The sequence below is a fragment of the Epinephelus lanceolatus genome, chromosome 12 (genome assembly GCF_041903045.1).
Source record: "Epinephelus lanceolatus isolate andai-2023 chromosome 12, ASM4190304v1, whole genome shotgun sequence".
In the NCBI taxonomy this organism is placed as follows: domain Eukaryota; kingdom Metazoa; phylum Chordata; class Actinopteri; order Perciformes; family Serranidae; genus Epinephelus; species Epinephelus lanceolatus.
This window is the reverse complement of record NC_135745.1, coordinates 15,373,106-15,399,505: the sequence shown is the minus strand read 5'-3', so window position 1 is coordinate 15,399,505 and position 26,400 is coordinate 15,373,106. Positions and strand designations below refer to the sequence as shown.

Sequence of the window (26,400 nt, the reverse complement as noted above, 5' to 3'; positions counted from 1 at the left end):
AGTTGTTGTGTTAGACTTTGGACCCCTTGATGCCACTGTACAACCTTGCATCATCCAGTGGCAGCAGGGGGTCCAAAGTCTAACTGACTTGTGCTTAAGTATTTTATGACCACGTAAGGCATGTTTGACAGTATAGAAAACATAGGAGACAGTGAGGCAAACAACTGAACTGAAAGCTGAAGGTAACAGGAAAGGAAATGACTGAAGGTGAGTCACATTTAGTACCACTACAAATGTGATGACTCTGCAGCATGTGCGAGTGTTTGACAGTTGTGGTCTATTATAGAATTAGTAATTTCTGTTTTGCCCAGGTGTGCCATGAGAGTGTAAGAGTGCTGCTCTTATGCAGTGGACATGAACACTTTCAAACACTTTTAAAAGATATGTAACGTCAAGCCTAGTGGTTCCAGATGAAGATATTTCTTTTAAGGTCTAGTGTGTAGGATTTAGCTGCATCAGGTGGTGAGGCTGCAACATTGCGACCAACTGAAACCTCTCCTATGTGCCAGGTGTGTAGGAGAATTTGGTGGCCGACTAGAAAACACATTAAGCTTTTAGACAATGGATCTCTATGGCACAGAGGAATCAGCTGATGTCAGAAAATGAAAATGATACTCAGCTCAGCCGTCTCTCAGGAGCATGTCATTGGTCACTTTTGCCACAAGACAGCAAAATTCAATTGGGCCGGATTTTAAAACCGCAAAATGTTGGGCCAGATGTTTTCAGCAGCAAGAAAATATTGAAAACTTTGTCTGTATCATCCTAAAGCTCAGGTCCTCTACCAGAGGCCTGGCAGTTTGAGGGTTCTGCGCAGTATCTTAGTTGTTCCTAGGACTGCACCCTTCTAGACTAAGGCTTCAGATGTTGCTCTTAGACTATGCCGGAGCCACTCTCGCAGTTTGGGGGTGACTGCCCCGAGTGCTCCTACTACCACGGGGACCACGTCAACTTAGACCCTCCACATCTGTTCCAGCTGTTCTTTCAATCCTTGATACTTCTCCACCTTTTTGTGTTACTTCTTTCTGATGTTGCTGTTGGCTGGTATCGCCACATCTACCATATGTGGGTATATATAGATATTCTTATATATATATATATAAATGCAGCACAAAATGTAAGGAAATTTGTGTTGTGTGTAACAATGCTTCTTGGCAATAAATCTTATAACATTGGAAAACCTGTTTATTTCCCTTTTAACTGGTGCCACATTTGTAAGGAACATGCATTTGTGGGATGAGCAGCAGAGCTGAGTATGTGGGTTGCACCCATGAAAGATTTGCCAGATCTTCTCTGCCAATGCCAAACAGCATTTTTTTGCTGTTGCTAAACAGCTGGTACCCCCAGATTCTGACAGCACCTGTACACATGGGCCCTGGTACAGTGGTCAGTTGGTGTCTGCTCCAAGAATCGGCATGCCACGTTTGACTGATCTGGATAGGGCCTGTGCGGTAGGTCAACTTCAAGCTGGTGGTCCACAAAACCAAGTTGTGGCATTATTTGGAGTGAGCCCTAGAACCATCTGCAAACTGAAGGCCAAGTTAACGGGGGATGTCAGAGACAGGCAGCGAAGTCGGCGTCCCAAGAAGATGGCACCCCAAGAAGACTGTTTCCTCATCCCATCAGCACTTAGGAACCGTAGACAGTCTTCTACAGATTTACAGCCAAGGTTTGCAGGACGATATGGCTGACGGCTCTCTGTCCAGACAATTCAGAACAGACTGCACGCAGCCAATCTCCGGTCTCATAGGGCTGCCAGGAGGCCTGCCATGACTGCCCTTCACTGTCAGGCCTGTTTGCGCCAGTGTCAGCAACACGTGCACTGGAACCTGAACATGTGGAGGAACGTTATGTTCAGCGATGAGTCCAGATTCTGCCTTCAGCAGTTGAATCATAGGGTCAAAGTGTGGAGAAGACACAGAGAACGCTTTGCTGATTGCTGCACCTATAGAGTAACATCTTTTGGTGGAGGCAGTGTGATGGTCTCCCTCACTGGAAAAACGATGTTTGCCATCACTTGAGGCAATTTCAGTGCAGAGAAATATCGCGATGAAATTCTGCAACCAGTGGCAATTCCATATCTCCACAGTCTGGGACCAAACTATCCTCCAAGATGACAACACTCACCCCCCACAGAGCGGGATTTATCAGAGACTACCTCCAGGATTTGGGAGTGGAGAGGATGGAATGGCTTGCCAACACTCCTGACCTCAACCTCATTGAACACTTGTGGGATCAGCTTGGCCGTGCTGTTCGTGCCAGAGTGACCAACACAACCAAGTTGGCTGATGAGGAGGAGGTGCCAGGCTGTTGAGGCTATGTATGGTTCTTCCACACGCTACTGAGGCTCCTGTTTGTTAATGAATAAATTGTTAAATTGCCAATATGTCTTGTTTCTTCAGACTTCAATCATCCAATCCACGGAACACTAGAGTCAACACAAGATTTGGCAAATTTTTCATGGGCGCAACCCACATACTCAGCTCTGCTGCTCCTCCCACAAATAAACAGGCTTTCCAACGGTAAAAGATTTATTGCCAAGGAGCATTGTTACAACAAAGAAATAATCTACCAAACACAAATTTCCTTACTTTTTGTGCTTAGTTTATATATAGAGAGAGATTATTACAGGTTATACATTATGTTGCAGAGCACAACATAATGCAAAAACAGAATAAAATAGAGCTATCAATGCACAGAAGAATAATAGGTGTCATAAACAGTAACTAATGACACACTCTTTCTTTTTACCGGCATCTCCCTCTCCCTCCTCCACACACACACACACACACACACACACACACACACACACACACACACACACACACACCTCACCTCCTGACGTTTTCCTTCTAGGTCAGATATACAGGACATAACAGTCATGTTTTCAACAACAAGGTCACTATAAACTCAGTAATATCTCACTGCTCACTGGAAACAGATCTAACATGTTGATAAAATAAATACTCCTCCTGATGTCACAATACTGAGTGAAAAAAAAAGAAACGTTATCTCAGCATGAACACAGACATCAGTATCAGTCACTCAACCTGCTCTCCAACTCTCGTCTACTTAGGAGACTCACTGACCGCAGGTCGGCTGCCTCAGGTACATGTTCAAATAAAGTTTTAGCCTACATACAGACAGCTTTCATTTAGTTTGTCTTTAACACTTTGCTGTTAACCCTGCGAGCGTGATGTGCTTGTGTAAACTGCGATTGTAAGCCACAATAGCGGTGAATGAGAGACTGTGGACAGAGCAGACTGAAATATGGCTTTCTACATGCTGATCACATGTATTGATAAAGTATTGGCTTGGCTGGCAGAGGTTTATCTCACTTACTTACAGTAACAAGCGTAGTTGTCGTCAACTAGAGTAATCTTGAAGTTATATTCTCTTTATCTGCACCGCGGCCTCTCTGCTGTTGTCTGACTTCACTCTGTCGTGTGTGTGTGTGTGTGTGTGCGTGTGTGTGTGTGTGTCTGCACTTGTGAGGAGGAGGTTAGCCCTGACATGCAGAGAGCAGGAGAGAGGCTGCAGCATGATGAAACATGAAACCAAAACTTTAAAAAAGTACAATAAAAGAGCAGATAATGTAGGAGCTTATCATTATTATGGTCTTGACTAATTTTGCCCTGGGCTGTTTAATACTGTGTCTCTGTACAAATCCCTGCCCGGGCCACTCAGAGGTTGCCTCTGCAAGTCAATTGAATAGACCTGACTTACAGTATTCATGTGCTTTGTTGACAGACTCCAATCTAGGAGTTTGTTTTATCATGTTAAAATCTTTATTTAAATTCAGTGTAGGGGTTTGGTGATAGCATTTTCTAGTAAAACAAAAAGGATCTTATTCTTTAAAAAAAAGGTCTATCTCTATAGGAATACTTTCTGTAATGTTGCCAGACACTTATAACAATCTGAGCCTGTCACTGCAAAAGAACAAGCACTTTAAACGGCCATAAATTGACTGTGCGCAATTGTCCATTAACGATAAATTGCAGCCTGTGTTGCGTCTGCTGTCCGCAGGGGTCACACTCAATACTGGAGAATTTTTTTTTAAAAATTGACACTTCAGCACAACAAAAATGTCACGGGTATAAAGTAATATTACAAATGCGAAAGCTGAGCGGCAGGGGAGTGAAGAAGGGTACAGTCCGAACCAATTACACCTGATATAACAATGCCCTTAAACACAAAAAGACGAGAAAAAACGATCCAGGTTGACAAATACCAACATTTCCCTTTAAGTTTCACCTCTTGAACAGTTATTTACATGGAACCATCTGAGATATTTAGAGGAGCAATCCCTCATTGGTAAAACTACTAACAGTTTAACTGACACGTGACAAAAGACATGATTCCACAAGCCTTAAAGGTTGGGAACCACTGGTTTAATCTTTAATAATGCACTGTATCTTATAAGCTTATTATATGTTTCAGAAGAGATGTCCTCCCAAGTCATACTGAGGCTGCTGCCCAGAGCCAGATGCATGTTTGATGAGCCTGTTCAGGTGACGGTGTCCGGGCTGAGGGCGAGACAGGTGGTCACCATGAGAGCCAGGTCAACTGACGAGAAAGGAGTGGAGTTCAGCTCCTCGGCCACCTACAAGGCTGATGGGAACGGGGAGATCAACCTGGAGAGAGACCCCTCACTCAGTGGGAGCTACGTCGGGGTTGAACCTATGGGTCTGCTGTGGTCGATGAGGGCAGATGTCTTGCACAAAAGGTTTCAAAAAACCAAATCATTAAACCCCCACGTAGTAAAGTTCTCTGTGCATGAGGAGGAGGGGGAGGGCAGGATGCTGGCAGAGGCGACCAATGAGAGGCTTGTGATGGGAGACGGGGTGAGCCGGCGTCCTGTCAAAGAGGGGAATATTCGTGGAGTCCTGTTCACTCCCCCAGGTTGGTCTATGTCTTTGTCGCACTTTACATCTTTCAATTTTAATTGAATTATAACTTAGCCATAGCTAAGTGCATAGTTTGCATGGCCACAGCCTGATAAAGCTTATTCCCTCCAACCCTCTCCAACTATGTTAAACCCCATGTCAGAAATCTTGATATTTGACTCCGCCTTCAAATTTGACAAGCCAGCTTTTTCCAATTCTGCACTATATCCAGATTCAAGTCATTTCTCTCCCTCAAAGACCCAGAGATAAGTCACCTACACTCTCAATTCTCCAGTTTGGACTAGCATTACGCCTCCAACTGGTTCAGAACGCTGCTGTCAGGCTCCTCACAGGTACCCGGAGGAGAGACCATATCACACCTGTTTTAGCCTCTCTCTGCTGGCTGCCTGTAAAGTTCAGGATTGATTTTAAGGTTCTCCTGTTTGTTTACAAAGCCCTTAACAGTCTGGCCCCATCCTACATCTCAGACCTTCTAATCCCCTATTCTACGCCCAGATCCCTCAGGTCAGCTGCCAGAGCACAAATTGATTTACTGATTGATTGGGGAACAACAGCAAAATTCTACCAAAACAGCAGTTAACCAATTCTCACTCAACTCATGCTTTATAATCCAAGTCTTATTTATCCAGTCGTATGCTTTACTATTTAAAACAGAACTGAAAATGGACCTTATGCTCTCTTCAAATCCAGACTCCAATACTAGGGTTATTTGTCAAAATGCATGTGTTTTGAAATTTGAATGCAATAAAAATGTCTCTTTAATGTGTCCTCGTGTGTCTTTTGGTCCAGGAGGAGGTCCGTTCCCTGCTGTGTTGGATCTGTACACTTTTGGTGGAGGTTTGTCAGAGAAAAGGGCCTCTCTGTTGGCCAGCCGTGGATTTGTGGTTCTGACTGTAGCCCTGTACGGTCATGATGACATGGCGAGGAACATCACAGAGGTCCATCTGGATTATTTTGAAGAAGCAATTGAGTTTTTAAGAAAACAAGACAAGGTGAGCAGTTTGTGCAGTACAGTCCAAATCTCTGTCAACTGTTTTCTAGATGCTGATGTTTGCATGTGTTTGCACAGGTGGGCAGTAAAGGAGTTGGTGTAATATCACTTTCAAAAAGTGCAGATCTTGCACTATCAATAGCCTCTTACCTGCCAGATGTCGAGGCCACAGTGTGGATAAATGGCTGCTGTGCCAATATTTTTTTACCCCTTCACTATAAGAGGAGACAAATCCATCCTGGGTTAATGTTTGACATCAGCAAGATGATTCCCACTGAGTCAGGGGCCTTTAATTGCAAGTATGCTACACATAATCCACTGGCAGAGGAGAACAAGGCCACCCTGATCCCCATTGAACAAGCCAAGGGGCGTTTCCTCTTTGTGGCTTCAGACGACGACCTCAACTGGGACAGCAAGACTTATGTGGACATAATGGTGGAGAGACTGAAGCGTCATGAGAAGCAGAACTTTGAGAGTGTGTGTTACCCTGGAGCAGGACATTACCTCGAGCCGCCTTATGGACCCTACTGCCCCTCCAGTTTTCATGGGGTTGTAGGAAAGCCAGTCCTGTGGGGGGGTGAGCCCAGGTCCCACGCTGCAGCTGAAGTCCACCTGTGGAAGAAGATCCAGGAGTTCTTCACAACTCACCTGAGCTGTGATACTGCACAGACTAAAGCCAAATTATAGATACAAATGTCATAATATGGAAGACATAAGAGATAAATCACCAGCCAAATAACTGTGAATGATTCTGTATAAACGCTGTGGAATGAAGAAAACAATTTAATATTTGATTAATAATTAAACATTTCATTTAGCATACGCTATACACAGAGAGAAAATGCAAATATTTTAATACTGCACTCAGGGCCATCTGAGTAGCTGTAACTTGATAAACATGGCCAAGATCATTCAAGGTAAAGCCAATGATCTTTTGGCAAAGTGTAACAATCATTCCCAGCCTATTTGTGTTGCCCTATCACAAATAGGCTGGGAATCCTGTCATTTCCCAGAACTTGTTTTGCAATCACAATGTTTACCATGGCACTCTGCTCTCACCAACACAATGTTTGCCAGCTCACTCTGTTCTTAGACTTCACCCCAGAGTGAGACCAGTCAGGGTTATTCAGATTTAGTAAACATGTTTTGCTTCTAACTTTATCTCAACCATCAGACATTTCTAGACCTTTTTGCCACCACATATTCCCCTTGTATCCCTTTTCTACCAATTAGGTAGAACATACATAAGTGATCTCAAATTGCCAGATTACTGCTGCTGTCAGATTTTATGTGCCCATACATGTGTGTAAGGTTATTGATCTGTGTTTGTGAAACTGTCCTGTAGTATTGCTGTTAGCTTGCTATGATAAGCTTATAACTGAAGTGTAACAATACCTTATTAATTATGCTAGTGCATAATCAGAAAATTCACTTAAGCATAACAGACTACATAACAAGGTAACGTGAAATTAGGGACAGGGAAACTCTCTTACGGCACCTCCCACTGGCGACCTTTAACATGAACCCATCAATATTACATACAGTGATTTTACTGGTACATAGCATCATCAATAGGTAACTAAACAAGGATACTCACAAATATAGGTGACAACATGTGTGAATTAGCTAAAATGAACAGTGAGTTGACAAATCAAATGTATTGTATTGTAATACTGTGATGTAATGTGATGTAGTGATGTAATATAATGTGGTGTGTGCCGTCTGCCATGAGTCCATGACTCCTTGGGGTCGTCTTGTGGAGTCCTCTTGTCAAATTCATACCTACAATGTGCTGCAACATTACAAGTTCATCTTTTCATTTTCTCTGAGTTCGTGATTTGGGTGATACCACATTGTGCATCCTTCGACCTGGACTACTGTGGGAGTTGCTCACACCACCGTGTAGGGTCCCTCTCGCCTTGGCTCGTGCAGCTTTCTTCGGAAGACTTTGAAGTTGATTCTCAACCACTTGGTCGAGTCTTGGTTCTATCCTATTTTCCTAGAGATAGATTGATCTATGGATAGCAGTTAGCTGTTTCATATAGTCTTTCCGCTCAATCTGCAGTTGTTCGAGCGGGGTTCCCTTGTAGGGGCCTTGCAAATGTGATGCAAGCATAGGTCCACCCGTTAGCATTTCATGCAGTGTTAGATGCATGCTTCTGTGAGTTTGGATGTGATAACTCATTCATGCAAAAGGCAAAGCATCTCCCCTGTTCAGTTAGACAACTAAAACTACAACTAGAACAACTAGAAACTTGATGACAGTGTCTGAAACTATATCTTTAGAAGGAAATGCCTCTAACCAGCGTGAGAAACGATCTATGATGACAAGCATGTAGCACTTCCCCTCTACAGATTTTATCATGTCAAGGTAGTCTATGGTTAGATGTTTAAACGGTCCTTCAGGGACCGGAATGTGCCCCACAGGTGTTTTTATGCTTATTGCACATTATTTTGAGTACAGATCTCACATTGGTTTAGTACTTGCTTGCATGTACGGTGGCCAGTATCCTTGGCCATATCCTTGCTAGTTTTATCGTTTTAAACACTTCCTCCTTGCACAGTAAGATAAGATAAGATAAAACATTATTAATCCCACACTTGGGAAATTCACATGTCACAGCAGCTCAAAGCACAGACAGAAAAAGGAGGGTGATACTATTACTTGAATAAAAGAAAATTAAAGATTAAAAAATATAAAAGTGATCTGCACTTTGTACTTCTGAGATCAGAATGGTCAGTGGAGGCACTGGTGCAACCCAAAGTCCTTCATGTGACCTCCACAAACCATTCTCATTAACCATTCTGCTGATATTGTCCACCTCCTCCTTAGTATCTATTTCCACCTCTTGTGCTGTTTGTGGATGTACACAGCAGAGTTCTTGTTGTCGACAGCCGCCATTTTTCTGAGAGTTTTTGAATATCCTTTAGATGGCTGTGATGTTTGCGGCTGACAATAGTTGCTAGTGATATATATCCATTGACATTTTGCTTATATGTTTGTTAAATATCAGAGCAAGCAATTTTAAAGTTAAGATCAAGAAAAAACGTATTTGAAATTTTAGACTACTGCCCCTTTAATTTTCCAACTTTGAAAAAACAAAGGTTAAAGTTCTGTACTAGACTTGCGAGTGCAAAGGGTAGGGGAACCCTGAAAAGGTTGGTGAACCTTTTCCTCATAAATCTCTTTTCAGTATTTCCAATGCCAAATTAATTATGTGGCCAACTGAGTATTTGAAAACACAATTTATTTATCCTGTAAGGTCCCCCACGTCTCAGTGAGGATTGTGAATATATTCTAATGCATAGATAAATTATGCCCTTCTAGAGACTGATATAACTTTTGCCTGAAAACACTCCTCTACTGCCAGCCTCCGGGACTCCCCGGGGAGATGACCCTGCTGACCTTATACACTTCCCTACTGTCAGCCTCAGGGTCCATACTTGGCCAATTGTTCAGCTACCTTTAACACAGATTACAATCCAATCTCTAATTAGGCTGTCTCTTACACTTAAGGCACATGTTTAGATATTAATTTTTGCAATGCAACACTCTGCAATGCCAGCAGCCCCTCATGTGCACATGAGTTGTTGGCTGCGACCTACACCCATCATACACAGATTATTTGTTTTAAGAGACCCCAAAAGCTCAGGACATGGTGAAGGCATGCTTTAATTAGTGAGAATCAACGTCTCTTATCTTTAGGTTTGCCATGGCTCGTAGCTTTCATCTGTGTTCAGAAACGGACGAGCCCCAGGCCCCCTTCAAAAACTGGCTGGCTTGCCACTTATGCTGAAAAACGACTCCACGACTTGAGGTCATTTCACAGCCTCTAGCGGGTATTTTAACCCAAGGCCTTACGGGGCACCCAGGCCAGAGCCTATTTGGCTTTTATGCATCCAGGCCCTGGGGCCTTTATTCCACATAACCCACCTATGCTGAAGAGCCTTACCTCTGACATAAAAGCAATTCATTTTTGACTGAATCCACATGTTGGCGCATTCCGGGAATTTTGTGACTGCTGAGGGCTGTCCAAAACCTCAACTCACCCTGTCCACAAGGGGCCTCAGTTGGACTTTCTGCAGACTTCGCCCCAATCCGAATGTCCACCCTCTGGACTTGCGGACTGGGCCCTTGCGGACTTCAGTCGTATGTACTGTGACGAGTTCACCGTTATCAAGACTGTTTTTACTCATTGCCATGGAAACATTCAGGCAATGTTACATTTCCCTATAGGTGAATGTAAAACTAACTTGTGCTGTGCTGCTTCTCAGGGCTTTTGGGCCTCAACCTAAGCTCCTTCTCCCCTCTCTTTTGCCATTGGCTGATGGAATCTGGGAACCTGCAGCCAATCAGTCTGTCTGGGGTATAAAAAGGCTGAGGAGCTGCTCTTCTCTGTGGTTTGTTGCCATGTATGCCAGAGTTCCTTGTGACCTCTTTGTAAACTTGAGAAGGCAAAGATTGTTGTTAGATGAATCTAAAGCCCTTTTTAGATAGGAATCGTGCAAATTTGCAGGAAAGCCCAATCAGTCTTTTTCCAGCATTGGCAGTATAAAAACAAAATCGGGGAGGGCGGAAAATTGCCACCTACCTACTTTTGTTTATACAGAATGCGCCTTTTTCAGGGCAATGGGGGGCGTGAGCAAGTAACAAAACGTGTAGCTCAGCGTGTGACGTAAACAGTGACATGGGAGGGAAGCCATGGCTAGTCAGGCAGCAGTAGTCAGACGGCAATTCTCTCAGAAATCGGCACGTTCTTTACCGTCCCCGTCATGGCCTCTTCATTTGCGAGTGCTAGGAGGGCACGCTATTCCTTGTCTCCCCAGTTGCTCATCTTTACAGTGTCTGTCAGGTTTGTGTTTCCCTCTTGCTACTAGCTGCTCGCTAATTCCTGCTATCAGCTGTTTCCTGTTTATCCACTGCCAGTGGCTCGCACGTGCAGCGTCATCAACAGCTCCTCCCACAAGTCTTCAACAGCCCCTCCTGTTGCAGAAGGGCGCCTTGGTCTGTTCAGACTTAAAGGGTTCCACCAATATGTCTACCCTACGAGGCAGAAAATTGGGCACCTCGGATCAACTTGCCTTTCCGCCTCTGTGTGTCTAAATGCTCGCAGCTTGCCGGCAAAACGGCCCAACATTTGCGGAAAATCTGGCAGTGTAAAAGGGGCTTTTGTTGAAGTACGGTTACTTCTTAGACCAATCTTGTTGTTAGACGCACCACTGTCAAACTGCAGTGAAGTGTAAAACAAGCCCTGTTGTTAATTTTATCTTTGTGAGGCCTCTGTCACCTGATGAGCTAATTCACAACCCTAAAGTTTATTGCCAGGAGGCACTGTAGGGGAGAGCTGCCAGTTTTTTTAAACCTCTTTTTCTCCTGTTTTTATTTCATGTTTTGTTAGTGAGTTAGCAATACAGTTGTACTTTTTGTTTCTAGCAGTCAGTTTGTTTGTATTTAGAGCTAATCGTAAGTGCTATATCGTAGGCAACTGGACTTGCTTGCGTTTCTTGAAGGCATTTCGCCTCTCATCCAAGAAGCTTCTTCAGTCCTAAATGACTGGTACGAAGTTGCAGGCTATAACCCTTGTGAAACGCAAGCAAGTCCAGTTGCTTACGATATAGCACTTACAATTACCATGACCTGGATGACTGAGAATCTTCACCGACAATTTAGAGCTAATATGTTTGTAATTTTGGCCTGGACTCTCCCTGATGTTTTTATGGTTCCATAACTAGCAATAAAAGGGTTAAACTGCACTACCTGACTCCTCATTTTCCCCATCTAACCTTATGTTGCTTCCCTCACCCCTAGACCACCTTGGGGGATGTAACAGGTGATGATTACAATCATTGTAACTGCTGTCATATTCTGTCTGCTCATCTGTCCCTGCAGATAATAAGATATAAATTCCATGTATAGGGTTGTCTTGTGAGGGAACAAAATAAATGTCTGTATAACATATAGACTGAAGACATTCAAATACAGACGTGGTTGTAAATAAGGATCGGGCTATGACTAAATAAATTGGGTAGGCCTGTTAGTTACATTAGAAGATCTTCTTTAGTTGTTTTTTGGCCACTTTTCTGCCTTTATATTTGGCATTACACTGTGCAACCTGTAACATAGGCTGCAATAATACAATGCATTTTGATTCCCTTCTACAGCCTGTATTTCTTTATAGCTCTGTATCATGATGTTGTTGAATATTATTTCTGGCCTACAAGATTCAAGTATAGTTTTATTAGGCCACAGTAATCATTTTACATGTACAAAAGTTTTGATTTTTTTAGTTGGCTGTTGAAAAAACTACCTTGTCATGTCCGTATTGTGGGCAGATAAATCAGTGAAGTCTGCTGAAGTCTGCATCCCAAACTGACTCTCTGGAAATCTGCAGAAAGTCTGTTTTAGGCCCCTTGTGGACTGAAGGAACTGTGGGTTTGGACAGCCCTCGACACTCCCAGACTTCCCAGGAACGCGGCTGCAAAGTCAGAGTCCCAGAAATTATTATGAATGTCTTCTCAAGTATTGTATGAAAATGCCACTTGAATCCTGTAGTCCAGAAATAATATTCAACCACATCATGCTACAGAAAATGAAGATGTAGGCCTATAGGCTATAGAGGTAGCTTAATTAAAATTCATTTTATTAATGCAACCTAGACGAAAGGCTGGGCAGTGTAATGCCAAATATAAAGACTAGGAGAAGTGGCTGAAAGAGGCTCTTCCAATGTCAGTAATACCAAATTTATTTAGTCATAGTTTGGTCCTTATTCACTGTAGGCGCCAAAATTATTGTTGGCAAACTCTAACCCATATCTGTTTTCTGAGATGACCCCATCTAGTAGCTGTGGATGGCTGAGTATAAAGGTGTTTTCACACTTGGTCCTTTTCAGCCCTCTAAATGGACAGTGACTCAGCATTTTTTTGTGCATATGTGAACACTCCAAGAGAATTCAGAACCCTCTGAAGCGAACAGAACTCAGACCACCTCAGGAAGTGGTCTGGAGTAGGAAGAGATGTCTTTGACCTCACATCTGTAAGGTCTAATGCAAACACTGTCCTTGCTTTAATTTCTATAGAATCCTTACTTTATCTTTAGAATCCTCCGACTTAAATTCACACCATCTGAACGTTGTATTCATTTTTTTGTTTATAATAGATACTGATTCATTATTTGGACATTTTTTCTGTGGACACTGGATTTTTGGGATGTGTCGAATCAGATAGCTATATTTTTGCTCGGCCACCATAGTGGTTATAGAGGACCAAGAATAACCCCTGCATTTACAAACATTTATTCATTTGAATATGTGTGGCCTATAAAGTGTGTTACACAGAAATGTATTAATATAATTTTGTTGAGTCACAATAAAGCCTACAGCCTGCATGGAATTTATGACTTGTTATCCGCAGGGACAGATGAGCAGACACTCTTCATGAACATGTATCAGAGACTTGCAGTTTCAAATTCTGCCCTTGCAGACTTTACGTGATGACAATGAACACATCACAGGTGTGCAGTTTAGATGCAGCCTCGTAAACTCCCAACTTTACGGCATGACACACTCACCTGCCATAATATTAACCTGGGCCGAGGTCACTGTGTTGTCTGCTTGGCTCAAAATAACAAGTAGTTAAAATAAACAGCCGTGCGTTCATTAGACGAAGAGGCGCAGCTCCGTTTGGGCGAAAATAACCTGTCAACAACGCGAAGGTAAGCGAGGGTGTACCCTCCCGTTCCTGCCTTAGTCTATTAGCCCGTGTTTCATTCTTTATAAACTTTGTAAACTCTACAAACTGGACGACGTTTCAACTTGTTTCCAGCAACGTGCAGCTTTATTTAATTTCAGCAGTCAACACATTTGGCTCTCACTGGATACATTTCAGATACATTTTCAATTCACTACAAGTGGTAACAGTACAAATGTAGGCCTAACTGTCTTTCTCAGTAGCGTGGTGTTGACGTCACTGCTTTCTGATTCTGATAGCGTGTCAGTCGCTAAGTAAGTTCATTGACCGAGTAGTGCGGTAGTGTCCATAAAAGTTTGGTCTTTTTTTTTTATTCATTTGACAAATGTACAAAACAATTTGGCACAGTACAGTGTCTTATACAGTTATATAGGCTACAGACAAGCCACGTTCCCACAAATGAAAGTAAAGAAAATAAATGCACAAGTAAGAAAAAAAAAAGGAAATAAGGGGAGAGAGCTAGGGGAACTCTGTGAGATTAAGCTCCTCTACTAAATCATAAAGCTTCACAGCAGTCTTTTTCTTCATGCATTTTAGAGATGAAAAATAATGGCATCACTCCTTATGAAAAACATATATTTTGGGTTTTGTTTTCATGAATTTGTTCTTATGTATAAAGATATAAAATTTTGCAAGGATGACAATTGTATTAATTCCAACGTCATGTGTTGGATCGTTAACAGGTATACCATACAAAATATTCTCTTCTGTTAAATTAGAGAAATTGACAAATTTAGGGAATAACCAGTCATGAAAACCTTCCCAAAAGACATTAATAAATTTACAATCATTAAATAAATGTTCCGTAGTTTTAATTTCATCATTACAGAATGAGCAGTTGTTGTGCTCTAAACCAAAACGACATCGAAAAAATTCAGCAGAAGGGTATATTCTATTAAGAACTTTAAAGTGAACTTCCTTTATTTTTGCTGCAATTGGATACTTAAAGAATTTGGACCTTAAATTCTGAGCTTCCTTTTTAGAGAGGAATTGTAGAATTGAGTTTCTGTTTGTTGATAATGGATATAACTCATTAATAAAGGTTTGACGGATTGTGACGTTAGGCAACTTTAAGTTATTGAGATTATGACCATTCACCAATAGTGAAGGAAGATTTGGGTTAATATTACTTTTAAATAAGTTATTGTACATTATAATTATAGATTGAGGAATTGCTTTGATTACATTATCGTATTTTTCCCTCTGTCATTAAGATTAAATTTGGAACAGAATTCTGCAAAGGGTATAATAACAAATGCATTACAGACCATATTCCCTTCTCTGACCAATCTTGTTAAAATATGGATTTATTTCTAAGTAAGACATACCTGCAATTCCATAGTGGGGTGTTATGGGGACTAAAATTATGCTTGAAAATCATTTTCCAGTATAGTAAAACCTGTTGATGGAAGGCAGATAATTTGATGGGAAGCCTTTTAAGAACAAAGTCACATTTAAGGAGAAAGTTAATGACTCCTAAACTCATAAAAATATGGTTTGGGACGTGAAACCATTGGCTATTTTCATCTCTTAACAAGGATCTTAGCCAATTAATTTTAATGGTGCCATTAATGCAATCAGTATCGATGGCTTTAAGATCTCCCTCCTCGTATCCTTCAACCATAATTCCTTTTCTGATGTAGTGTGTTTTCCTGTTCCATATATAATTAAAGTTTGCTTGGTTTATAGTCTTTATTGCACTTTTAGAGAGTGTTAGAAAATCGGCTGGGTAAATGAATCTTGAGAGACATTCCATTTTTGTGAGGAAAATTCAACCAATAATAGAGATGTCTCTTTGAGACCACATATTTAAATATGTTCTACATTTATCTAAAGTATTCCAAATGTTGAGGTTATCTAGAGTTTTAATGTCCTTAGTAATGTATATGCCTAAGTATTTAACGGCTGATTTAACAGGGATATTATGAATTGTTGTTAGAGGGGAATTATGGATTGGTAATAATTCACATTTTTTAAGGTTTAATTTTAAGAAAGATGCCTTGGAAAAGAAATTAATTGTATTAAGGACTTTGGGGATTTGTGCAGTATTTTTCATGAATGTGGTTGTGTTGTCAGTCACTTGGCTAATTGCCAATTGTTTGCCTAACACAGTCAAATTTTCATAAAAGTTAGGTCTGCATAAAGTAAGGTCAACAAAAGTCTGCCACACTCAAGGGGAAGCACTTCCTCATGACATCACGTACCAATCCTTCAGTTTCTTCTGCTTGCTGCTTTCACTAGTGGCTTTCCTTGACAAGACCCGCCTTACTCTGCCTCTGATTGGCTACAATGCACTTCTTGCTGGGTCTCATGTGTCTTGCCCATAGACTGCATATATTTAGTTGATTTGCAGTGGAAACAAGGGCCACAACAAGCGCCAAGGAAAGAGCTAGAGACTGAGAACTGTATAAAGAAAGAGGAGAGGAGAGAGAGAGTGATACACTCATGTCACGTGTTATTTGCAGGACATGTTCATGCTCTAATGTCCCCCCCAGGAAGAAAAGTTTCCATTTAGGCCTGTTATTTTTATTGTTTTTATTACTGTATTTTAAATATTGTGGTTTTACTGACTGAAAAAAATGTTTCTGCATTACTAACATAGCCTACTGAAAGACAGAGAAATGCATTAAGTACGAAGAGAGAGAGGAAGAGCAATAGACCTCTTGATGATGTTATGTTGTTGGAGGACATGTTCAAATGTCATCAAGTCTGTTACAATTAATCGAGGTATATCACTGAGTTCAGTGGTTTCCAGAACTGGGAAGAGAAGCGCTGTGACCTGATAAATAAGGCGAAAAGGAGAGAATGGCAGAATTTGCATTAATTTATGATACTGTTCTCTCATCCATGCTTTTTAGGAAATATTGTTAAAGGGTAACTTGAGTCATTTTCAACCAGGAACTGATTGTCCATGTCTTGTGTCTAAGTGACTAATGGGAACAACATGTTCTTTTAATTTGGCTCAGTATTAAATGAAACAGCTGTGGAGAAACAGGTTACAATGTAACCATGTGGGACAATTATACACCATTAGTTTACATCCAATAAAAGTTATTGTTTTGCCTCTGACAGGCTCAGATCATTATTCTTTGTGTCTGACAACGTCATGGAAAGGACCCGTCAGAGACAGACCTTTTGTTAAAGAGTAAGATTATTTTTTGTCGAACTAGAAACAGCCCTGAAACTGCCGTCAGCAAACCCTCCAGACCCCATTTAAATAAACAATTCAAATTTGAATTTCAATTTTAAAAAAATTATTTTTTGCCAATAGCCTTACATTTGATAAAACAGGCCACTTGATGTTACAGTTGCTAAGATCCTTTCAGTTGAAACTGCTTCAAATGATCACTGTGTCTCATGTCCTCAGTAACAACAGGAGATAACAACAGGCACCAACTGCTGATTTCACACCAGTGGAAGAGCTCGCCCTGGATCAGAATCGAGGCAGGCCGATGATGGAGGGGATACGGGGGGGACAGCTACAGACTCTGTCCCACCCACCGAAATCACCCTCTTCATACAAGGTACATTATTCCAGTATACTGTACATGGAATCAATCATTTTATTCATTCATTAATCAACCATTCGTGTTATGTGGACTGTCTGACTTTGGATTGTCTTGCAGTGTCAGGTGACACACTGACCCTTCTGGAGCCACCGGAAGATGATCCGGTGAGTGTTATTCATTAGAGGCATTTGCTTGACATGTCTTGCAAGTTTACATTAGGTCAATACAAATTCTATTTAATGTGGCAGGGTGAAGGCACATCTGTAGCAGTGGATGCAGCAGATGAGGAGGAGACACTTTCTCTGGACTCCAGACGGTTTGAGGTAACCTGTCAGTCTTGTGGAGATAATTTAGTCCTTAATGTATAAGAAGTCAGTGATGTGGTGCTCATAGAAAATATATTTGTAACAGGACACAGATGAACAGCCTGACAGCCTGCCTGGAAATGTAGTGAGTATTGCCTGAAGGACATCCACGGTGTCCACAATTGCTGTGCTAATAGATATGTGTTTTACAGAATTCACAAACTGTCGGACAGCAATATGCTACTCATCTGAGGAAGCAAATAGCCCTGGCAGATGTCAAGCTCCAGTGTGAGAAGAGGAAGCTGCAGGACATGGAACTTGACAGACAAAAGAAAGAACTTAAGGAAACTGGACTTGGAAACTAAGAAACTAGAGAAAGAAGTAAGTGACTTTAATGCACATTGTAAGCATGACTGTGATGCAATGTATTAATCAATATTATTTCTCTCTTTCTCCCCACAGCTCAAAGCAGACAGTGACTGATTTTAGTATTTTTCATTTAAATAAAATGAGGTCAAAGAATATTGTAGTTTCATTTTCATGTTTTCATTCATTGATGTAAAGTACACTGGAGTTATTGGTCCAGTTAACTGGGAATATAATTTGGGAAGGTCATACAGTTATGACACCCAATAACCACTAATTGTATTAATGCCAAATACACCCACTTGTATGTTTATTCCAACAATTAATCCTTTTATTGGTAAGGATATGTGCACGTCAAAGTATGTTTGGGCAAGATGCTGAACCCCAGGTTGCACCCAATATTATATGCACCCTGTGTGGTGGCATTAGTGTGTGTGTGTTAGAATGGGTGAGAGAGCAGCTGCACACTGCTTTGCACTTTTATCTCAATTGCTTTATACTTTTTAGAAAAATAAAACATGAAAATAAAACAAAAAGCTGCTATGAATGCAGCTATTTTAACAAAAAAAAAAAGACTGCTATAAAGGCAGCTATTTTAAGAACAAGGAAATAATGTACCTCATACAGGTGGTCGTCATGGTGGAGCAACGGGTCCGACCTGTCCCGCAGCACTCGATCGCATCTAAATGCTCTGTGCACAATAAGTGCCTCTTCCTCTAGTCCTGCAACCTCATTTAAAAATGGACACGCCATTGTGAAGGAAGAAACGCACACATGTCATGTGCATGGGACTTTATATATTGCCCTCATCACTGACTTCATTGAAGACACCTGACGATGCTTATTGATTTGATTGATTCTTTTAATGACCACACAGCCAGGCTGGTGGAATTTGTTTCCAGTACAGCTCATTGATACAGGTTCCAACATAAAGGATATTAAACATAACATAGATATACAGACAAGCAAATTATCACATGAATAATTAGGCTATGACAAAAAGAATGTGTTAAATGTTAAATGTTCTTTTTATTATTGAAAGCTTAATGTATTTTGTTCAAAAATTAGGCAAATGTGTACATAAGAACATGAAATGACAGTAAAACACATTGATTTCCGATCACAATGACAGCTGACTGGACAGATAAGGCACCAGGCTAAACTAAGCTTGGTTGTTGCACAGAATAAATCTCCATGGCAACATATGTGCCTCTGTTTTCGAACAACCGAATCAACGCTAAATTAAGCCAGGATAACCAACATATCCCGGCTCCTCCAGGTTGGTCTATGTCTCTGTGATGCTTCAGATCATTCAGTTATACTTGAATGATGAATTATTTATTATAAAGTTAAAGGAAAGTGCTGGCATTATTTCATCTTTGTCATTATCAACAAATCTTCCCAAGACTCCACAGTGCGTTTATTCTATAAACAAGTACTGCTTGTGTAGCCACAGCCCGATAAAGCTTATTCACTGTGCCACAGAATTTCATTATTAACCAACACCATTAAAAACACATCAAGTCTTAATTTCACTGAAGATATTTTATGTGGAATATTTACATATTCCATGTCATCATTGTACCCTGAATTAGATAAAAACTTTGATATCACTCGAAACACTAACGTGCATGTAAACGTAATCAGAGCGTGTGTGAAAGTGCTTCTGTTTGTACTTCTTTGCTTGTTGGATAAAATGTTTACCTGTTTTAGTTTACCTTTTTGTTAGGATTTAATCACTATATGATGGCTTTACTCTAATTTCCATCATTTGAACGCAATAAAAATGTCTCTTTAATGTGTCCTCATGTGTCTTTTGGTCCAGGAGGAGGTCCGTTCCCTGCTGTGTTGGATCTGTACACTTTTGGTGGAGGTTTGTCAGAGAAAAGGGCCTCTCTGTTGGCCAGCCGTGGATTTGTGGTTCTGACTGTAGCCCTGTACGGTCATGATGACATGGCGAGGAACATCACAGAGGTCCATCTGGATTATTTTGAAGTAGCAATCGAGTTTTTAAGAAAACAAGACAAGGTGAGCAGTTTGTGCAGTACAGTCCAAATCTCTGTCAACTGTTTTTTAGATGCTGATGTTTGCATGTGTTTCCACAGGTGGGCAGTAAAGGAGTTGGTGTAATATCACTTTCAAAAAGCGCAGATCTTGCACTATCAATAGCCTCTTACCTGCCAGATGTCGAGGCCACAGTGTGGATAAATGGCTGCTGTGCCAATATTTTTTTACCCCTTCACTATAAGAGGAGACAAATCCATCCTGGGTTAATGTTTGACATCAGCAAGATGATTCCCACTGAGTCAGGGGCCTTTAATTGCAAGTATGCTACACATAATCCACTGGCAGAGGAGAACAAGGCTACCCTGATCCCCATTGAACAAGCCAAGGGGCGTTTCCTCTTTGTGGCTTCAGAGGACGACCTCAACTGGGACAGCAAGACTTATGTGGACATAATGGTGGAGAGACTGAAGCGTCATGGGAAGCAGAACTTTGAGAGTGTGTGTTACCCTGGAGCAGGACATTACCTCGAGCCGCCTTATGGACCCTACTGCCCCTCCAGTTTTCATGGGGTTATAGAAAGGCCACTCCTGTGGGGGGGTGAGCCCAGGTCCCATGCTGCAACTGCAACAGATAAATTAAGATTAATTATTAGGGTCCAGAAGTGGGCACATGCATTGGTTTAACACAAATCTGAGCCTTGACATTATATAAAAAACACTAGATGGAAGAAACTGACACCAAAACTATTGAAGGAAACAAAACGTCCCATTCACATTAAAATAAATAAACTGCAGGACTGTCACAGTAAACTAAATGTGTGTTTCCCACCTTCACTTCAGATAGATGTCTTACCTCTGTTGGTCCTGATCACTGCTTTGTCCAGCTTGGTGACGATGTCCTCCTTCACACCAGAGAGCTGGAACACACACTCGTACTTCTCCCAGTCTTCAGGTGGGACTGATGAAACGTCCAGGTCACTGCTCATCTGAAAGGATCCATCGTGGTTGGGGAGGATCTCTCTGTGGTCCACGTTCTCATGAAGCTCCTCTCCATCTTTCCTCCAGAACATCATGGCGCTGTTTGGGTAGAAACCTGTAGCGTGGCAGCTGACTGGAGACGAGGGAGACTTCTGGAGGAGAGACACTGAGGGAAGGTCTGCAGACAGAGAGAGGAAGACAGTTCATGGGTTCTTTATCATTATCTACTGTACTTTATTATATAATTTCTCAAATATATAATGTAGTTCAAATGCATTAGTAACACATGAACACGAGAAAAGAAGGGAGAGACAGAGGAGACAATAAGACAGATGAGAGGTGAGAAGGGGAGAGAGATTTGAAAGGTAGGAGGACAGTGATTGTTACAAAGACATTAAAGATAGAAAGATAAATGAAGACAAAAAGAAACATGGAAGAGAGAGTGGTGATCAGTCTGTGGGAGAGAGTGACAGGAAACAGAGTTCAGAGAGAGGGAGGCAGAGAGATGAAGAGAGGTGAGAACATTAGAGAAAAAGAAAATGTGTGTCTGTACATGTTGGCTCATATTCACTGTGATGTTCCTGTTGGTTAGAAACAGAGGAGACACATGAAGATTGTTATGTTCATGAAACTACATCAGGTCATGTGACTCTACCTTTTCTCAGCAGAGAGCTCCTCCCATAGTCCACATACTGCTTCAGCCTGTCAGGACAACGCTGAGTGAGGTAGTGTTTCTTCCGTGCTATATAAGCTTTGTCATTGTCCCACTTGTATTTGGTGATGACAGCCTGTGGTTTAGGAGCGATCCATGTCTCTGTCTTCAGGTCAAATGATATGAAGTCTTCTCCATCATAACCATACTGATAAAAACCATTGGTGTTTCCAGTCTCATCGTCCCACTCACAACCATACATCAACTGGTAAATGTGGACACCTGAGAGAGAGAGAGAGAGAGAGAGAGAGAGAGAGAGAGAGAGAGAGAGAGAGAGAGAGAGAGAGAGAGAGAGAGAGAGAGAGAGGGACAGACAGAGAAACATGTTTACTAAAACAGGATGAAAATATAAACAACATTTTATCAGTAGAAAGTGAAACATAAACAAACCTCCAGTTTGGTTGAAGCGCTGCTTTATTATTTCAATGCCGGCTTTGAAGACCTGCTGGTCACCCAGAAAGAGCTCAGTCTCCCTCTGCCAGTACTGAGGATCATCCTCTGTGACTCTGCTCATCCAGTCCTGTTTGGGTTCTGCTCTGCTGGTGTTACTGTCATAGTGAACCACTTCAACTTCATCAACCAACCCAACAGCCACAAACTCTGGGAAGTTTGGGACTTGAGAAGAGCCAGTCAAGAAATACTTCAGAGAGTGAGTCACTGTGAGAAGAGTAATCATTTCAGTTTTCAGAATTACAGTTTTATACATCACTGAACAATGTTATTTTCCTGTTGTTTCTTCTTCCTGAAGTTTTGAATCACAAATTTGAACTCTGAGTTTAGTGAAGCTGAAACTCGCTGCAGTTCCCCTGACACATTTTACACCTGGGTTGTGTTGCTCTTTTCTATTTCTGTTGTCATTTTTCATATTCAAGTAATAACTGATTTTATTTCTATGTTGTTGTCAGAGGGTTTGTGGATTTAAATTATTTCTAATACAACCACCAGGAAAGAAAATATCTGACTCAGCTCTGTGGGTCCCTCACTTCCATATATCTTGATTTATGTAACTTAAGAATTATAATTATTATAATTTTTAATCCCAATATCTCTGATAACCAATATTTTGTATAGAACCAAATCTTCTGTATTTCACTGTAGACAATCCCAGAAAAATGAAAACAGACACAACTCTATATTTGGTAAAGTTCTCTCTTATTTCTCATTATATGCTGAATTCATATCCCATACAACATTTTCTCCACCATGAACTGATGTTTATTTGCTCTTAATTCTGTGTAAAGCTGTCAGACCAAACCTGTTCTGCAAATCTGTCCAAGAATAAAGCTGTTCCCTGTTATTACATCACACACGTAAACACTATCGCCTGCAGACACTGGATTGTTGAGACCAATAGTGAAAACAAAACTCAGTACGGACGTACATTATTAAAGCAGATGAGTATTTCAGTATGTGGAGTCAGATTTTGTTATCCTCTGGAAAATGGTTTAAAGTATATTTTAAATATTATACAATTTAAGAAGATATAGTATATAGGTCAAACTATGAGCTAAAATGATATGAAGCTAATATTTATGTTCAGTAGGTTGTTATTGATTATGTTTGTTTTTCTGTGTGCAGGAAAAGTATCAATATTACCTCACTGTGTGTGAGTTAATATTTTGTGTTGGAGTAAAAAAGATCATGAATGAGCAATGTATCATTTAAAATGTCAGTAATTTTGTTTACATGCATTAGTGAATGATTTTAAATATTGTACCAACAAATCAAGTTGTTCGACTTCAGCAGGAAAACAAAAACAAACTTGTTAGTTGGAAATAAGAATCATCATGAACTACTTAAATACTGATTTCAGTGAGGGCACTGTACATATAGTTTTGGACAATAACTATTATTTTAACAACTTGATTTTATGTTTTCTTTATATTTTATTTATTCATCTGCATGGTGGACTGTGTTGCACTTTGCAGTCATGCCGCCATTTTAGCATTAATATCGATCAGACTGTATCGGTATTAATGGTCCTGATTGTATAAAATAATGGCGACATAAAGGAAAGGGAAGTTAGGGAAGAAAATACACTTATGCTGTTTTTAATAAAATACATTAGAGGTTATGGCTAAAAAAAACGTAGGGATCAATCAGTGAGTTGCTCAGTCAGGATTTAACGTGAACTTTAAGATAATGGATCTTTAAAAAAACATTTATTTAACTAAACATCAAAGACTATCAGAAGAACCATAAATTCATACAGTATATAAAGACATGAAGCTTTTTGTGTTTTACAATAAATAAACTTAGGCTATAAAAAAATATCTTCACTTACTTGCCGAGGTGCCATGTAAGCTCAGGAAAAGTAGGCCTAGATAAATCCAGGCTTTCATTGTGAGTTGTCACATCTAAAGCTTTGATAAAATACCGAGTTTAATGTTTGTTTACTGACACAAACACACATCAACTTATCACCTCGAGCACCGGGGCTGAAGAGCGGGGAAGAAGAAGGAGGGGACTGATACTGACCTCCATCTGAGCCAATATGGAGTTAGATTTGTGTCTTTATTACATGTGAGAAAATAAATGATATGAGAGAAAAAAAATATTTGAGAGAAAAAGTTATCACACTGATAGCAAAAAATAATAATATTTGAGATTAGAATATAAAAAATAAAATATCATAGAATATTTAAAAAAAAAAATTTGAGATTTAAAAAATGATTTCCAAGAAAAAAAAACTCTCTCTCAAAAAACTTTTACTCTCAAATAATATTTTTTTTGCTATTGAAAACATTTTATCTAAAAAAAAAAAAAAAAAAAAAAAAAAAAGTTTCTCTCAAAACATTTTTCTTCTCTCTCTCTCAAAACCTAAGTCTTTGCTCTCTTGTCAGGATTTTGCTTTCGCTGCGAAAATAATGTCATGGGCAGGGCCATGTTCCTATTGGCCAGTTTCAATCGAATTGAGGTGAGGATCGTCTTGGGAGTCAAATTCAACTGAATCATTTATCAACCATGGTCGATTCACTGGCATAGATGCACTGCGTTATTTGGGAGCGGATATGCATACATTAACGTTATGCATGTGTGGCCAAATGGAGAGCAGAGGGAAACGAACCGAAAACGCCACCTGGGGAATTGCACCCCAGGGAATACACTCAAAACTGTAGACCACTCTTAACAACAGAAGGTCACACAGATTCGTACACCGGTAAATATGGGGACAGGAGACGGACTTTCAAATATAACAATATGGAGGTCCAAAGCCGCATGAATGCACAGCCGCATTACAGTGTGCTTTAATCAGTCTGTGGAAAACAGGCAGAACAGCAGTGAAAAGGGAGTGGCCGCACTGGGGCTGGAGGCCATGGATAGCCGTCCTTCGGGATGCCCAGCTGGCGGCCCACGTCACTGGGCTGCGGAGTGCAGCCCCACACAATGTGCAGAGGAGGAGAAGAAGCCACAAGCTGTGGCCTCAGCTACAGCAGGACAGAGAGCAGGACACCTTGTTAACATAAAGTTAACAGAACTAGCAGAAGTAGAAATAAAAAAACAGAGCAAGCTTACCGGAGCAAAAGGAGCTTAACGCACAGCTCAAACCCAGTCACCGTCTCGCAGTGAGGAAGAGCAGACACCACGCTTTTCAAAGTACCCTCCGAAGCTGCACACAAGAGGAATGGCCAACGCCGCTGTAAAACGAAGAGTCACGGCAGCTGTGACACCATAATATGCTTTAACAGTATACAAACATTGCAGCATCCATGCCTACCTTATGAGTCCCAAGTTTGGGTACAGAAACGGGAGCATGCCACACACAGCCCTCGCCAGGTAGGCTAAACGCCAGGTAGAAGTGAGTGCGCCCATGAGAATACGCAGGTGCCACCACTGCGCAATTAGGCTTCTACAGCTGGAAATTAGGCCCAGCTGATGCCAATTAAGGGCGGAGGTGTAGCAGTGCTCACCCTGCCACACATGGAATGCTGTAAGAGAAAAGCACCGTAGTAAAGTAACGTTAATGGGATAACCTGGTTTACGGTAGCTAGCTAGATGTAAAGTTAACGCTAGCTGGCTAGTGCAGTTAATAACACAATCTCGGTAAAATAACGTTAGGTAAGAAAAGGGATTCATTATAGGAATGATTTTGACAACCAACTTGCTCAGCTAGCTACCCATCGAGTTGTGTGTGTCATCATCTTACCCAAACATTGCAGTCCCCGCTCCCAAATAACGCAGCCCATCTATGCCGGTGAATCGACCATGGTGGATAAATGATTCAGTTGAATTCGATGTTTTCACACTGATAGCAAAAAAATAATATTTGAGAGTAAAAAACTGTTTTTTGAGAGAGTATTTTTTTCTCGAAAATCATTTTTTAAATCTCAAATTATTATTTTTTATACTCTTTGAAAAAATACTTTATCTCAAAAGTTTTTTTTAGTCTCAAATATTATTATTGTTTGCTATCAGTGTGAAAACTTTTTCTCTCAAATATTTTTTTTTCTCAAATCATTTATTTTCTCGCATGTAATAAAGACACAAATCTAACTCCAGACACAATGGGAATTTAGGCTGAGCGTCAACGTCACTATAACTTGGCTGAGCGTCACTTGTTACTTGGTGTTATTTCAGCCTGTGTAAAAGGATAGAGAGACATCAGACATGCGGGGCTTTATTCTGTTTTCTCCACTTTGTTGACATATGAAAGGAGTATTAAACCTTCTGCTGCTCACATCTTGTATCATGATGTGTGGGCTGATGTGATGTTAATGTGCAGATATGTATTAAATCTTCTGGGAGGTCAGAGGTCACTGTCAGCTACAGATACTCTGCAGTTTGTGGGGATGCAGTAGTGTCTTATTGTTCTTTTGTTCTGTGTGGCTGCCCTGCTGGGATTTAAAACAGTCCTGATCAAAAATATCGACGACAAACAGCAA

At 40.8% G+C, this 26,400-nt stretch overlaps 3 protein-coding genes across 7 annotated transcripts in view; 2 read left to right on the top strand and 1 right to left on the bottom strand.

Annotated features, from left to right (window-relative positions):
* The first annotated feature begins 51 nt into the window (after positions 1 to 51).
* LOC117271645 (acyl-coenzyme A thioesterase 5-like) lies at positions 52 to 7,714 on the top strand. 4 transcript variants are annotated; one of them, XM_033649962.2, is made up of 4 exons: positions 52 to 207; positions 4,441 to 4,899; positions 5,694 to 5,896; positions 5,974 to 7,714. In XM_033649962.2, exons 1-4 carry the CDS (start codon positions 198 to 200, stop codon positions 6,580 to 6,582), a joined length of 1,281 nt encoding a protein of 426 aa, XP_033505853.2. In that variant the 5' UTR covers positions 52 to 197; the 3' UTR covers positions 6,583 to 7,714. The 4 variants fall into 4 exon arrangements, with proteins under 4 accessions (XP_033505853.2, XP_033505852.2, XP_033505855.2 ...); XM_033649961.2 differs by having other exon boundaries at positions 55 to 207; positions 4,438 to 4,899; XM_033649964.2 differs by lacking the exon at positions 52 to 207 and adding an exon at positions 2,929 to 3,105.
* A 5,744-nt stretch (positions 7,715 to 13,458) lies between these two features.
* LOC117271657 (acyl-coenzyme A thioesterase 5-like) overlaps positions 13,459 to 26,400 on the top strand; it is a 148,892-nt gene continuing 135,950 nt past the window's right edge. Inside the window, exon 1 of one of the 2 annotated variants that reach the window (XM_078172995.1) lies at positions 13,459 to 13,606. The gene's annotated coding sequence lies outside the window, so the exon portion shown is untranslated. The remainder of the gene's footprint in view (positions 13,607 to 26,400) is intronic. The other variant, XM_078172997.1, reaches the window with a different exon arrangement.
* On the bottom strand, positions 18,663 to 23,977 carry LOC144465080 (major histocompatibility complex class I-related protein 1-like). Its single transcript, XM_078173009.1, has 5 exons — positions 23,802 to 23,977; positions 21,908 to 22,174; positions 21,461 to 21,739; positions 20,681 to 20,983; positions 18,663 to 20,449 (listed from the first exon to the last, which is right to left on the bottom strand). Exons 1-5 carry the CDS (start codon positions 23,857 to 23,859, stop codon positions 20,391 to 20,393), a joined length of 966 nt encoding a protein of 321 aa, XP_078029135.1. The 5' UTR covers positions 23,860 to 23,977; the 3' UTR covers positions 18,663 to 20,390.

Excerpts from the sequence above, each read along its gene's own strand:
- LOC117271645 (XM_033649961.2), top strand. Across the intron at positions 4,900-5,693 it reads AGTCCTGTTCACTCCCCCAG|GAGGAGGTCCGTTCCCTGCT; the intron begins GTTGGTCTATGT and ends CTTTTGGTCCAG. Across the intron at positions 5,897-5,973 it reads TTTTAAGAAAACAAGACAAG|GTGGGCAGTAAAGGAGTTGG; the intron begins GTGAGCAGTTTG and ends GTGTTTGCACAG.
- LOC144465080 (XM_078173009.1), bottom strand. The coding sequence starts at position 23,859 with ATGAAAGCCTGGATTTATCTAGGCCTACTTTTCCTGAGCTTACATGGC. Across the intron at positions 22,175-23,801 it reads CTTACATGGCACCTCGGCAA|TGACTCACTCTCTGAAGTAT; the intron begins GTAAGTGAAGAT and ends CTCTTCTCACAG. Across the intron at positions 21,740-21,907 it reads GCGCTTCAACCAAACTGGAG|GTGTCCACATTTACCAGTTG; the intron begins GTTTGTTTATGT and ends TCTCTCTCTCAG.